This window comes from Diadema antillarum, unplaced genomic scaffold (genome assembly GCF_040938485.1).
Source record: "Diadema antillarum isolate AM-2024a unplaced genomic scaffold, OU_Dant_1.0 seq00000704_RagTag, whole genome shotgun sequence".
In the NCBI taxonomy this organism is placed as follows: Eukaryota; Metazoa; Echinodermata; class Echinoidea; order Diadematoida; family Diadematidae; genus Diadema; species Diadema antillarum.
The window spans coordinates 333089-348580 of record NW_027271609.1 but is presented as its reverse complement, the minus strand read 5'-3'; the positions used below and the strand labels follow the sequence as shown (position 1 = coordinate 348580).

Below are 15492 nucleotides of genomic sequence, written 5' to 3'. Positions count from 1 at the left end.
TTTTTCTGAATTCATAGTTTGGTGACAACTCCTACTGTTACATTTTTGCTACATTGTTCACTTTTTTTTTTTAAGGATGGTGAAATAAGAGTGACATTTTTTTCTTCGCTTACTTTCTGTAATCAGAAACAAGTTTTATAGGCACACGATATTCCGCTGTTCCTTGTTCAACGGATGCTACAGATGATTTCTTTTTAAAGAGTTTAAAAAGAAAGGGATATTCGGTGCTTAGTGGTGGATGCGCATGTCGCGGCACACGACGTGCGCATTCGGCAAATCTCCCGTGGTGGAGGCGGTGCAAGCAAACTTGGGGAGGAAAAGTCACTTTTGCCGAACTCGGACGACATCCAAAACCATCGATGGGAGATTTTTCCGGCAAAGAGGCGATGTATCTCTTGACACACAGAGAGTCGAGTGCCGGGGAAGAATTTAATCTTGCCCAGCCCAAATTGAATCAATCCCGACATGCTATATGCATTATCGCGAGGGGTGTAAGTAATGGAACGGAATTACGCCGGCCCTAACTCGATTACGTCGCGTCAAGTTGACGCATGTACAACAAATTAATCTCGCGTGAGCCCCAGCTTTCAGGAGAAACTGAAGAAAATTTGCACAGAGAGAGAGAGTGAAAAAAAAAATTAAAGTGAGAGAGAAAAAAAATGGACGAGGAAGGAAGGTGATTTGATACAAGGGGAGCAATTCTTGGTGGATAACTTTGGGGGGTTGTTTCTTCAATTTTGGAATACCATCACACAAAATTCCAGAACATCCCCACACTTTTCCCCCCTCCGTTTTTTACATCAACACCGCCATGCCTAGCTCTGGTGATATTAACACCAGCTTGTCGAGTTATACACAAAAGGACCAACACATCAATCATATTCTGTCCGCCACGGACCAGTAATCGTACTGAACTATCAAAGGAGATAAACAGCTGTTGATGGCACCTTGTTTCATTCAAATCACATCACTTTTCGCTATTTATTGACAGGGCACACTGTTCCACTTTTGTGATGAAGTATCAAGTCTCCAAAACTTGTCTCAATCATTTTTGTTTCTTTTCTTTCTTTTTTAAATACAATTCTGATCACAAAAAATCCCTTGAAAAGGGGCTCTTCATAGTCCTCCACTGCAATTTGAGATGCTATTGTAGCTCTCTGTAATGGCATGTTATAACATTCAACAGATTTTTTAACCCCACTGAAATCGGACGAAAGCGTACTCTCACTCAAATTCCAGCTCAAACTCTTCAACATAAAGAGCTCTTACTTGGATTACACAGAATAAGGAAAATTAACCCTTCTTTTACCAAAAATACTGTATTAAGGTGGATAAGGTATTTGAAATAGGCAATTTATAGTCAGAAGCGGAAATTGACTGAATACTTTATTCCCATAAAAACAGTGATTTTTCATCTAATCTCAGGAGTTGGGACACTGGTATTCAGGGAAGAATCAGGTGTCTGCTCCCTGGCGGACCTTAAAAGGGGTACTTTGGCAAGATATGATGACATTTAAATCCTTTGCATACTTTGAGTGCTGACTGACACAGAAAACCCCATAGCATTGTACACACTATCCAAAGTCCCCGGCACAGAAAGGGTTACATTCATGAACTCCCAACCCCTGAAGTCAGGCAATGGACCGCCCTTCCCTCCCCATCCCACCCCCTAGTTTCCTTCCCCTCCCAATCCCCCTCCCTTCCACCCTCGATAACCCCCCAATCATTGTCTGGCATGGCCATGCCCACACCCCTGTTCTTGTAATTATCTTGTCACCCCAAGTTCTACAATAATCACTCACAATCCGGGTTTCATCTTCTTATCGCCATCTTTGTCCCTCTCATTCTCTCTTCCTGCAAAAGTACTTACCGATGATTCAGTTTTCTCGACCAGAAGGCCAACCATGGACAATAAGAAAAACAATTTCTGTCTTTCTCTATCTTACTTTTTTTCCCCATTTTTCAGGATGCGTATATTATTCTCCAACATGTGGTTAAAGAATTCTAAATGTACGGTATGGGAGCTACCACAATCAATCACCAACATTTTGGCAAGGGTTGGTAGCGGGAATTCTTCCACAGATAAGATGACTGGTTTTCTCTGTAATACATGATTCATTTGTGCCTGTCATTGGCATTTCTTCCCTTATCCAACGAGAAGTTGACAAATCAACTTTACGGAAATAGAATTAAAGTAGTAATGCGTGAGCTTGTTCTCAGCCATTCACCTTTTCATTTTCCAACACCCTCTAAATAGGTTGACTGTAAGAAATAAAAGTGTATTTGAAGAGTTTGTCCGCAAAAACCGATAAGTCCATATTTGCCAAATGGAGGTATTTGTGATTAAAGGTCAAGAAAAATAAAGAGAATAATTAGACATATTTTGCTTCTTTTGACCATAACTTAAAAAATGCACATTTATATGTAGTGACCAATATATCATTTAAAAGGTATTATTTTGTACTTAAAGACAGAGACGGTACTTCAAAATTTTCAAAAATGGACTTATCGGTTTTTGCGAACAAACTCTTCATTTGATAAGTGTAAGATATCCTCAAAGACCGCGCCAATATTTGGAACGAACGTTCATTCAAGATCACTTTATAAACAGGGTTTTTTACCAGTTAAGTTTTTGTTTTTTGTTTCTCTTTCTCTTTCTTTCTCACTTTCACAAACAGATGTAAAGCAGACTAAAATAATAATACCTTGCATTTAGGAATCTCAAACTTACAAAATGGGACACATTTCCCATGCCCTGAGGTAATACAAATCATAAACACAATTCCATATATATTTCTCTCTCTCCCCTCAGAACAGACAGGGGCTCCTCGGATGGACTGAAACAAAAAGCATGCTGCTTACCACTGACTCGAAGTCTTGCCCGAGCATCGCTGGTCCCCCAGATGTTGACCGCCGTGCAGATGTAGTAGCCGTCATCCTGTTCTTCCGTGTGACGTATTCGGAGCGAGTTGTCCGGCAGCTGCGTCGTCCTGCGAAAAAATGGGGACGAAAAAGTTTGACAAGATTGCGTAAATTAGAAATTCTTCCCTACCAACCTGCATCGTACTGGCTCATTTTGTTGTGCATTCATGACACCTGAAAACTATTTTTGCTGTCAATCAACAATAACTTTGTACAGCAAACAGAAGCATGATTAGGGATATATGTCTGGGAGAAACAATACTAAAGTTTGCATTCAGACTTACACAAATATCAGGGAATATATGTATACATACACTGTATATATAAATATATACATTTGTATTGCATCACAATTTGCTATGTATTTCTTTGTTTTATACAACTCCTTCACAAACTACCTTTTGTGTGATACCATTTTGAAATATCATTCATCAGCTGAAATTGTTATTCAAATTCAAGTTGGAAAATCTTGCCCCAAGTATCTCAGTTTACATGTAACATGTTTCTCAACACCTTTTCAGATCAGATCTTTGGTAAGTCTGAATTCGCCCCTTCTCAGTTACTGGGATCTCCTTATAAGTGTGCAGTGGGTGCCAACATGTGGCTGGGATCAAAACTTTGGTCTTCACGAGGGATTTATCAAGCAAATTGAGTGGATCAAAGTTTTTCTTTCCCCCTTTGGTGGGCGAGGGGGGATGAGTGGGGCGGGGCAAATATTCTGGCAAACAAGGTTAGTGGCAGGCTTGTCTTTGAGGTCGTTCAACTTTTCATTGTGTATACTCTTCTCATCTTTCTTGCAATATATAGTGTGAGTAGGAAAATGGTACAGCTAAAAAAAAAAAGAGAAATTCATATGGTGGTATAATCTTGAAGAGAGAGAGCATATATGTATCATATCAAAATGGTTGTCTTTTAAAGTCTTTCAAAACTTTGACTGAAACTTTCAATTGTGCCTGAAACAGCAAACTCAACAGAACTTCTTGATTTTACAAAATCAACACAAAATGTACAATATTTCTATACATAGCTTTAGATTCCTGAAGCTATTGTTGATGTACTGGCAACATTCAATAAAATATTGTTGCTTTGGAGTCAAAATTAGCATTGATTGATGAGTCAAAGCTGAGGATCAGTATTTCTACTCAGCATCACAACTTTGTCTGCAAACATCGGTGTCGACTCGTAATTAGCTCCATAATATGACAATACCTTTGCACAACAAACTTTAGACACACCTCCAAGCCTTTGTTGGTTAATTCTCCACTAGTTTAATAGAGAGAAGAATAGAAGATAATCTTCTGTAACCATGGCAACCCCTTTGGTGTCATCCCTACTCTCCGAAAGGGCCCTCCCACTGCCTTTTTGACCCAGCATCACCAGGTACCCTTTTATACACCTTGGTCATGAGGAACACATTGGGCAAATAGCATCTTGTCCAATGACGCTTACATCAGGCAGGATTTGAACTGAGAGTCCCCTTTTTAAGTGCCTAGAGCCGTGACCACTGTACCACATGTACATCTGAGATCTGAGCTAACGGTGTACCCAGTGTACACCACCCGGTGGAGTCAAAAATACCTAGCATGGCAGACAAAGGGCGTAAGTTTAGAAAGATGGAATTTAAAAAAAGAAAAAAGTATGCCATGAACTTTACCTCAACTCTCTGCTAAAACAATAAAGCGAACCTCAGCTTGCCACACGATGGAACGTGATGATGAGAGGAGGGACGCCAACCTCTACAGTACAGCATTCTTTCCCATTTCTTCTTCTCTCCCCCCCCCCCCCCCCCCCCCCTGAAAACATGTGTTCATACAATCACCCCTGGTTTTGCATTCACACCAGACCTCACTGTAGATGGGTAAAAACTAATCTCAAAATAAAACTTGGATCCCTGATGTAAGCTCTCTACCCATCCTTCTTTTGCTAGCTAATGTTAAGGACCGTGTATCTCCCACGCATCCCCCAATGTACCAGTTTGGCCCGATCTCTCTTCCCCCCTCCCTTTACCAATCCTTTACCTCGCAAATCAGTATCATACCAACAAGAAGTTCATCTCATATTTAGGCGTGTATGGGAGATGGGGGAGGTGGGAGAGGAATCTTTTTTTTTCTTTTTACTGACGATTCAGACAAGACAGCGCTTATCCATCATGACTGATATGGGGAGAAGTAGATTACTCCGGTGATGGATTTGCTGGTGGGGTAGGGGTGGGTCTCCCTCTTTCTCCTTTTTTTGCCCCCTTTCTCCCTCTCTCTTTCTTCTCCCTTCCTTTCTTGATCTTTCTCTTCATCTATCCTCCTCTCTCTATCCTTTCACAAATCTTTTTTGTATTCTTTATCAACCTATTTACTGCTCTGTGTATTCATTTACTTATCTTTCCATCCATCTATCTCCCTATCCACCTATCACGGCATGTCTCATCATCTATCTATCTATCTATCTATCTATCTATCTATCTATCTATCTATCTCTATCTATCTATCTATCTATCTATCTATCTCTCTATCTATTCATCTATCAGTCATATCTATCTATCTTTCTATCTATCTATCTATCTATCTATCTATCTATCTATCTATCTATCTATCTCTCTATCTATTCATCTATCAGTCAATCTACTACTTTACCAATCTCTTCACCAGCTACCTGCATATCTATTCTTCTACTCTTTATATATTTTAATAGCTCTCATTCTCTCCATCAATATACAGAATTTGCTTTTTCATTCTCTTTCATGTTCTTCTTTTACCATGTTAACCCTTTTTTGGTGATTTTCATGTCATTGACACAGAAAATCTCATAGCATTGTACAGATCTTCCAAAGTACCTCGCACAGAGGAGGTTAAACCTCCGATATTTCTCCATCCAACATTTCTCGATGTTTGTTTTCTTCATTGCTTCACGGAAACTATATCTTTTTCCTGCTTAAAACCAGACAGGTATCATCGATTCTGACACACATGACGAGACCATCATGTTTTCTTTATTTTTTGTCTTCTTTAAGATTGCTATTTTGATGTGGATATTAATGACTGAGTTGAGCGCTGGAGCAAAATTGCATTAAGATATTGATACCCAAATTCATGAGAAAACTTCAACTGTAATGGCTGATCAAGCCACACGCAATGGAGCATTTTACCTAAAAACTGCCACGTCTTGGTGCAACATTTCGTCAGAGGCGATGGTATGGCCATCTCCTTGGTGAATCATGGCTTAAACCCTCCTGCACGCATCGCGACCGATCTCCGCAATGTGCTCGAAGGAGCATGAAAACGTTAAGACAGACACCATCTCCTCTTCTTAGTTGTTGTTTTTTTCCCCCTTCATTTTGTGTTTTCCTCAGCCACGGCTTGTACATCGCTTTTCATCCCAAAAAAGAAGAAGAAGGGGACTTCATCTTTCTGTCACTACCAATGCTAACATGTCATCTTTCAGATGCTCAAATTGCATTTGACGTTTTTTCCATTTGTATTTCTGGTTTTGCTCTTGTGGGGAGAAACATTGTCCAGGAAAACATAAGTGCCCCCCTCCCCCAAAAAAACCAACAACAACAAAACACTAGACACTACAACACAAAAATAAGGTAAACTAAAAATGATTTGAAAAAAGATGCCTCAATGATATTTCAGGCTCTTGGGAAGTGAACATGATTTCGTGATTTGAAATTTCCGCATGTCAGTTTTGATTATCGTCAGGGGACGACGGCATAATGTTTACAACATTTTAACATGTCTAGCGATCAAACTGCAAGACATTTCAACCCTGTGTCAAACTCATTATGACATGACCAGAAAAACAAAAACAAACATGGTTTATCATAATTTGTCTCCGCTCTCTCTCCAATTGCATCTAATATCCCGGAAACATATTTATTGCCCATTACTGCAACTCGCTGAGAGGAAACATTTTCGCCACTCCGAAGACTCGTCACGCACAGAGGGTATTTAATCAAACAGCGCTCGCACAAGACAGAATCTAGGATGTTGGCGAGGATGTCATGTTGCATGATTACATGCACCATTGTTTCTTTTTTTCCCCTTTCTTTCGGGTGGCATCAATTCCAACTCGCCTGGAGCGTTCATCTCGTCTCGAGGTATCCTCGGAAAATGGGTCAATGCTATTGGCCATCAATAAAACATGTGACACATGACATTTATGCCTTGCTTCTAATTGTGGCGAGGGTAAAGAAAACATGACAACATGTATCTTCTTTCTAATTTTTGTTTCTTTTTCTTTTTTTGATTACAAGTGCTCATAGACACAATTAGATGTAATGTGCCCAGGGATGGGGTGTAAAAAAAAATAATTTGGCCCTGTGAAGCTTGAAATCAGTTCCACAAGTTCACAAGTCACGATCAATCAACCACTGGGTATAAATTTGTAACACTCCTACAAGGAAAGTTCATCTCTTGACATTCACAGATTACTTTATTGCATTATATTACAGATATTACAAATGGAAGTATTATGGGATGGATGCATGATTTTTGTTATCTGAGGACACTGCCAAAGCAGGTTGATTCAGCTATCAAACAACAACTGGGGGGCATTTCATGTAGCATTTTGGTTAGATATTTTTTCTGAAAAATTTACTCTCAGCCAATCAGAAGCAAGGATTTCAGTGGCTTACAACAGTAAGTCAGAAAAATTATCTGCCAAATGCTTCTTGAAATGCCCCCCCACCCATACTCCCAATGCATTGCAACCCAGAGGTAAGAAGGTTAAGACATTTTAAGTTTTTACTAGCGATGATGGTTTTGTTTATATATCATGTTACTTGCATTTTGTGACGGTGGCGCTCAGGGGGCTAATAAACTCTCATCCAACTCGATGTGATGACACCAACTCATCTAACCAATGAAGGCAATACAGGCTACTCCTTTGGGTTAGGCGATGAACTTTTGGAACATGCTTCTTGGGGATGCCCCTGTCCACTTTTGGCCACTAAAATCTATAGTTACATTCAAACGCAGTTGCCAAACTTGAAGTTCAGGTCGAAAACTTCACTGTCGATGATTAGCTTCGCTTGTGAATTCACGATGCAGGTTCACAAGCGCACCTAAACTTTAAGTTACAACTTACGAGCGAATTCCATTCGATGATTACAATGGCAGAGTGCAGAGTATTTGCTAGATAACCTTGTGCCCATACAAAATAGCGCAGCGAACAAGACGCGAGGTTCATGCTAACTCACAAGCTCGTTGATTATTGTGTCCACATGGAGCGAAACTCCCGAGTGGGGACCCCCAGTGGCTCATGGAGAAAGCGCAAACCCTAAGATGTCTCGTGGTTCTAATCATCGACTAAACTTAAGGATTGCTAACTTTCAAGTGCGTCCACACGGTGCTTATAACTACAAGCTAATCATCAAGAGTTAAGTTTTCGACCTAAACTTAAAAGTTTACGAACAGCGTGTAAACCTAACTTTATAATATATGACACTGACTTTTACTACTATAACCCCCCCCCCCCCAACCCAGGGGTCACTTTCTTGGTCACCGTATTTCCTCCTTACCTGCCAGCCGGGATCTCTCCGATGTCCCGGCTCCAGGTGACAGTTGGTTCGGGGTCGCCCTCCACCTCGCACCTCAGCACGGCCGCCTCGCCCGGAGCCGTGATGGTGTCCTGGGGCGGGTTGATGAACGATGGTTTGACTGGTGGGCGGGGCAGGTGGGGTATGAGATGGAGAGAGAGGAAAAAAATGGAAAGAAAATGATGAACTGAAAACTGATGAATGATAATGATTTGCTTCTTATGTAAGCCCCATTCCACCACACTGGACTTTTGAATCTTATCATTACCCTGGTAACTGGAATCAACCTCTACACCTTCAGTACACAAGCTTCTTTCCCTTTGCAGCAATGGAGCATTCCAGCTGAGCTGCAAACTTCTGGCACACACGTGCTATATCCCAACCACTAGAATGCTCAACTTTCTACCAGGTACTCTTTTAGGAGCGTTGGTGGTGAAATTGTGTTGTTTTTTTTTCAGCTATACCTGTGTCAGCCTCGGAAAGACAGAAGGTCTATTTTCATCCCCCACCCCTCGACCTACAACCTGGAACATTTTTCAGCATGATTGATATTTTGTATTTTGCCTGTAATTTGTCAAAATCTGAAGATGCTTTTTGTTGTAGTGTTGTCATCTTATACAAACGACTTCTACATCCTCTTAGTGCATTTGTTCGGCTACTTTCTATCAGTGGGGGAAAGAAAACGAAAAGAAAATGAACCAAATATAGACATATGCACGCACATGTATCTCCAATTACAATGAAACATCCATCATAAACAAAATCAAAAATAGAAGAGAAAAGATACAATAAGTGAGAGTGACAAAAGAAGATACCCTGGCGAAGAGATGCCAAGATACGAAGATGACAAAAAAAAATGGATGAGAAGGGAAAAGTTTTGACGTGCACTGAGAGTCAGGGTATCTCGATGGAAAAGAACATAACAAACCTTGATGCTAAGTCTCGCTGACAAGCCCGAATGAACCCCGCCATTTTCCCTGCCTTCTCCTTATCCCTGCCAGCATAATGCACAAACTCCAAAGCTTACCCAGATGAACCCCGGCTCGACGTCTTTGTGCATACATATTTCTCGGATTCATACAATTTTCCTATCGTCCATGTTTTTATGATACCAGTGCAGGAAACACGACAACATAAATGTACACAACTGACAAAAAGATTGGGAAATAGAATACCAACCTTGGACGGTTAATGTCGCGGCGCGGCTCGTTGCTTCCCCGGCCACATTTGTCGCTCGGCACTTGTACACTCCTTCATCATCTTTCCTCAGCTGCAAAAAAAAAAAATTGAATAAAAAGTATGAAAATTTTAGTACTGTGGATCATTTGTTACCCTGCAAATCTTAAAATTTCATTCAATTAATCTTTACAACAATAGATGGAATAATTTCCCTTCTTCGACAGAATCAACATTTCCACATAAACATAAGTGAGCGAAACAAATGCACCAAATTAAAAAAAAAATGGATTGTAATATGCAGATTACTTCACTCACAGAAATTAAAACTGTGTGTGGTATAATTCACAGTTTTTATTTTCATGAATTTCAAGAGTCCACAGAGATTCATGTCACTCACATCTCAAGAAAATATTCCCTCCAGTATAAACATAAATAAGCTGGATATTGTTTCAAGATTGGGAATTTGTTAATTCTTCCCCTGAAGAGGAATGGTACTTATTCCTCCTTTCATCACCATAATTCTGCATCTCAAATGTAACCACTTGGAAAATTGAATTACAAGTCCCAATTAACTTAATATCATCCTAAAGATATACATTGAATACAGCATACACACATTTTATAGACAGACACAAATGTATAAAGACTTTATCCAGATTCATCCGTTTGAACATCACCATAAAGCTCTGTTAACAGACTTCTGCAATCTTTATGTTGAGCAACAACAATGTTTGAAGATATGACGGAACATATGACATCATTTCAAAATCACAAAATGATACTTAGATGACGTCATGTGAATGAGTGGTCATGATGAACTAAGCAATAATGGGCACTATTCATGGGCAAGTGCAATGACCACGGAAAGTTGTATGTGATATGGTCTTGACACTTCTACAATAAAGTGACCACAAAACTTGGCAGCAAGAGCGAAAAATAAAGAAAAAAAGGAGGAAAGAGTTAGACAAACACAAATAGGTGATATACCGATAGTGTATCACCTACAGGTGTATCTTGAACTCTATAGGCTAGCCACCTTGTAAGCAAAACCATGGAGTCATTGGCTTGTCAACGGCCACCCTCCATCTTTTTTCATCTGTCTATTTTGCGCTTGTAAAGTTCACACCATGAAATAACGTTCTCTTTTACAGGTTATGATGCGGAAGAAACAAAATATCAATGTCCTTTCACATATAGAATCTACATGATATCAGCTTATCCTATAATATTCACGCAAAGAAATGATGGGAAGAAGAATACGGCGACTGCGGCATCTCAAAACTGTCGCCAACGAGTAACAGAAGACACTGACAATTGGCCGGGGTAGAAACCCCATCTCTGACATAACCCATGCGCTCGCAACCGCCCGAACCCCCGGTGAGACCTGCGATTTGAGAAAGTGATAAAACCCTCGACAGATGTTCCGCCGAGACAGCTTTCGGTTCTGACTATCCAAGCTCTTTGCTTTCACTCCGCAAAGTCATGCCCCATCCACACTTAAAAAAAAAATGACCTGGAAATCTTTGAGGGGATTTTACTTCACAGAAAAGATATGTTTTGAACACAATAACAACCTGTCGTTTAAAAGTGGTGGACCATAAAAAAAAAAAAATCTCGGAGAAAATGAACCAATAAGTACATGTATAACAAAACTGGAGTGACTATTGCAAATATGAGGGATGCATTTTCGCTTACTAAAAATGATATCAAGTTAGATGCCTTGATATGTTGAGTTCACTACAAAAGCTGCAGAAGAAGGCAAATTGGAAAGAAAGAACAAAATTAGCCAAGTAAAGATTTAATCATTTGAGGGGGTAGTCTTGTTTTATAAACTCTTCTTTAACTTGGGCCATGTTTGGTCACCAGAATGCCAAATCCTCTAAATCCTGAAATGTATCCCTCATCCTTAAGTTGGTGACACATTTCAAGAGATCAAAATAAATCTTATAGTCTCAGTTTGGCAAGATATGAATGTATTTCATTCTGATTTCCTGAAGATTCCAGGAATTCCCTCAAAGCATTATCAAATATACTGTAGGCTATGTATCAAAATTACGAGTTGCCAATTTGGATGATAAGATGGCAACATTGGTAGTAAAGGAGAATTCATCTGCATTATGGAAGAAGGACTTGCAGACGAAATGCACACAGCATGGCGACAAACACGGCATGTACTCCACAACTACCTTCTTGATTTGCTCGATGTGGGAGGACAGACTCTCTTATTTTGCAGGTGTGAACTGGGCCCCATCCACTTTCTTATCACTTTCTCAGTTTTCTACCCCCTCCAATATCCCCTTACCCTCCTCCTCCTCCCTCCTTGCTAGACCCATCCTCAACTTTCTTCTCTTCACTCAACACCATCCAATCTTTGTAAAAGGTCAAAAACAGCTACACTGCTGCATTTAATGTCGTCCCTTATCCCCCCCCCCCCTCTCTCTTTTTCTTTTGGAGGTAGTTCTTTTGATATTTCAAAATGTCCTCTTTTTTTCTCCTTCTTCTTCGTCTTCTTCATTTCTGTCATTTAATTCTTATCTTGTCTGAGATTGCTTTCTGTGAAGAATGCCTGCTACCGTCGGTTGCGGTTCGACAAGTTTGGGAGAGGACCCCTTGGCCCTTGTTTTCCTTTGCCTCTTAATCCAAGACTATTTATAGAGTTCTCTTCTACTAAACTTTCCAGCAAATTTGCTGCATCTTTTTTTTTTCACTGTCATATCTTTTTATTCACCTGTTAGAGATTCTTGGCATATTTCACATGTGAGTATGAATATATGAGTGGTTCCATTGTTTGCGCAAAAAGTTTCTCACGCATCTGTTGCTATCTAAGTCACTGCTCATGCAGGGTGACCAGCTTTTCACACCTTAAACATAGGATGAATTTTATCATACTGTTAGAAGATGCACGCATAATGATTCTTGCTGATAAGTTATCAGATCCTGGACCTGAGAAGTTGTCATTAATCATGAATTAAAAAATTAAACAGATGACGAAGACACCGCAATAAAGTGGTGCAAGTGAGTGCAGACATTGCCTCGTGTTGTCGGGGTATTAATTACGTTGGGGCCACATCAGCAAAAGGGCAACTGTGTGAGAGGTGCAGCCCCAGTCGCTATCCCGTCACCGTTTTGGGTGCGCACTGTACTGTCTCAGAGATTAAGGTACGGGCACACCGAAATTCCCCTGTTTATTTGGTTTGGTAACACGATGCCATAACACGGCTTCTGATGTGTAGATGCCTTTTCTCTCCTTCTGTCATCGTCTCTCTCTCTTTCTATCCTTTTCTCTCTCATTATTTCATCTCTCCTTTCTCTTTCTCTTACTCTCTTCACACACACACACACACACATACACACACAGAAAGACAGACACTCACACACATAGACACACACACACATTCCTATATATATATATATATATATATATATATATATTCCTTCCTCCTTTTTTCTCTTTCTCTCCAAATGTATGTATAAATTTCTCTAGTTAACTCTCTTTTCTATATCTTTCCCCATCTATTTCCTTTCTTCTAACAAATCATTTATACATGTATATACATACTTATCTCACAACTTCTCAAATCTGCTTATCAGTTTCAATGAATCAATCAATTAGGGGAAGAAATCTACACCTCCTTGACAGCAGTTACCCTGACTTCAAAGAACAGACATTGAATCACTGGTGACCCGTCTTTAGACCAAATGCAATAAATCACCCGCCTCATTCCCTTCCTTTCCTCACTCTTCTCCCCCCTTTCCTCACTTACCTACATACATTGTATGATAACGGGGAGCATTCTTATACCACTGTCCATTCCAACCCCCTCCCTCCCCCAATCTCTTCCAGAAAGATGTGCCCCTCCCACCTAATTGGCCGAAATACTCCTGATAGGTGCACGCCTGATTTGTGAGAGCGAATGCAGGGAGGGAAATTTGTCAAGTTGGAATGCGCCAAACGACTTTACGATGGAACAGGAATTCTCCCTAGCTATTATGGAGGAGGACGGGATGATGAGGAAGAGGAAGAAGAAGATGGAGAGGATGGTGGAAATAGGAGAGACAGGTTGAAGGAGATGGGAAGATGGATGAGATCATCATGAATGAAGTTTTAATAGACGGCTCTACTCACAGAAACATTCTGAGCTCTCATTCAAACTACATGTACATGTATAAAGAAAGCAAAGAAGCATGTTGGGAAGGGGGAGGAGGGGTTGTGTAGGAAGAGTTACACGTTGTATGTTGGAAGGAATGAGACAACTGAAAATCTACCCCACTGCCTTGGTTGTGGATGTTGTTTGCAGTGTAACTAAGCAAGCATCCCTGCAACTCCAGTAAAGGCTGGTGAAGCTAACGTTCTAGCCACTTCTTCGCAGAGTATCTATTCCACCGGTTGAATGATCTATTTGTCAATAATGCGGACGCAGACTGGTATTGATATGCTCGGAAGATACCTTATCATCAAATCTAACAAAGAGCTGTAATTGATTATCTTGAGATGTTTGTTCAATACACAGGTAACAACAGACTTAGCACTGATACAAATCCCCAATGCCTGCTTCAATTCTTGAAAAAAGGGGGTGGGGGAAGCATTCGTTTGGTCTTTGAATCTTAAACCGAACCAATCATTTCTTCTGCGTGTGTGTCTGTAAATTTGAGCAACACATACAACATACACATGTCCGCTGATCTAGTTGTATGTTTATGGAAAGAAGGCATCACACTTATTGATTTTTCACCCCGCATCACGTTGCGCAGACAGCTGCACTTTACATGTGTCGATTCATGGGAAACGTATACGGCAGATCTTGTACTAGGCATGGAGTGTTCGGTCTTGTATTACCCTGCCCCCTCTGGGCACAACACATCACAAGTTTTAGGAGCTTTAGATGCAGCGCTACTCGGATCCCCTCCAAAGATAGGGGAAGACGCACCGTCCACGCACCTCTGTCGCACGCTGTGGAACGTGGTGTGAGACAAAATTTCAATTTCAGCTGCGCCCCCAGCGACGGGGCGGCTGTCATCCCCTACATCTTTCCCCACCGGCTGATTTCGGCGCCGACCCATTGCCCCCCTCCAACACTTGTCATCACGCACGTGCCCTGCCAGCGCGTCATCGGTTGCAGCGCTAACCAAGTCTACCAAAGCGGGCCTCATTTAACTGCATCCTACACCATTAGCACGCTTCCGGATGATCTAATTTGACGGTAATCCGATAGGGTCGTATCGCTTACACATTTCTCAAACATACCATCACTGGACATTTTCTTTTCTAGTCTTTTTCCCCACATCACCTAGAAGGGTACTAAAGCCAGAGGCAATTGTAAGACACATCATGTGCCTAGACAGATCAATAATACGCGAGTTTAAAAGAATGCTGATGAAACAAACTTCTGGTCTTAAAGTCTGCTCTCTCACTGGGCCTAAAGTTGCTCTTCGTTTGTTAATTCTTCAAAGCATATCATCTTAAAATGATATTACTTTCTCAAAGATAAAGTCTCCACCTCACCTCCTTCAACATGAGATTCCCATCGGCCATTATCTTCACGCGGATGTTGTCCGGTTCGATGAGCTCGTCGTTCTTCAGCCACGTCACCTCTGGGTTGGGGTACCCCCTGGGCGGGGTGCACACCAGGACCGCTGAGTCGCCAGAAATCAGCTGGTCGCTCTCCGGCTCCAGCTTGAAGTCCGTTTTCAGGTCTGAGAAGTGGATGAATGAAGATGAAAGATTGCAGAGGTTTAGGATTAGAAGCTCAAGTTTAAGGTCCAACAAAGATTAAAGGCATCAATGACAGGCGAATGGCAAAACTGACTTCAAAGTTTGATTTGTTTAAAGTTTGAATAATTCAATCAAGAAGACATTG

General features: G+C 40.8%; 1 protein-coding gene across 1 annotated transcript in view; it reads right to left on the bottom strand.

Moving 5' to 3' along the window:
• Window positions 1-15492, bottom strand: part of LOC139737761 (roundabout homolog 1-like) — a 71599-nt gene that overhangs the window by 38098 nt on the left and 18009 nt on the right. Inside the window, exons 3-6 of the mRNA XM_071648435.1 lie at window positions 15138-15328; window positions 9635-9725; window positions 8438-8576; window positions 2863-2990 (exon numbers count right to left, since the gene is read on the bottom strand). Of these exons, the coding sequence (XP_071504536.1) occupies window positions 2863-2990; window positions 8438-8576; window positions 9635-9725; window positions 15138-15328 (549 nt within the window). The remainder of the gene's footprint in view (window positions 1-2862; window positions 2991-8437; window positions 8577-9634; window positions 9726-15137; window positions 15329-15492) is intronic.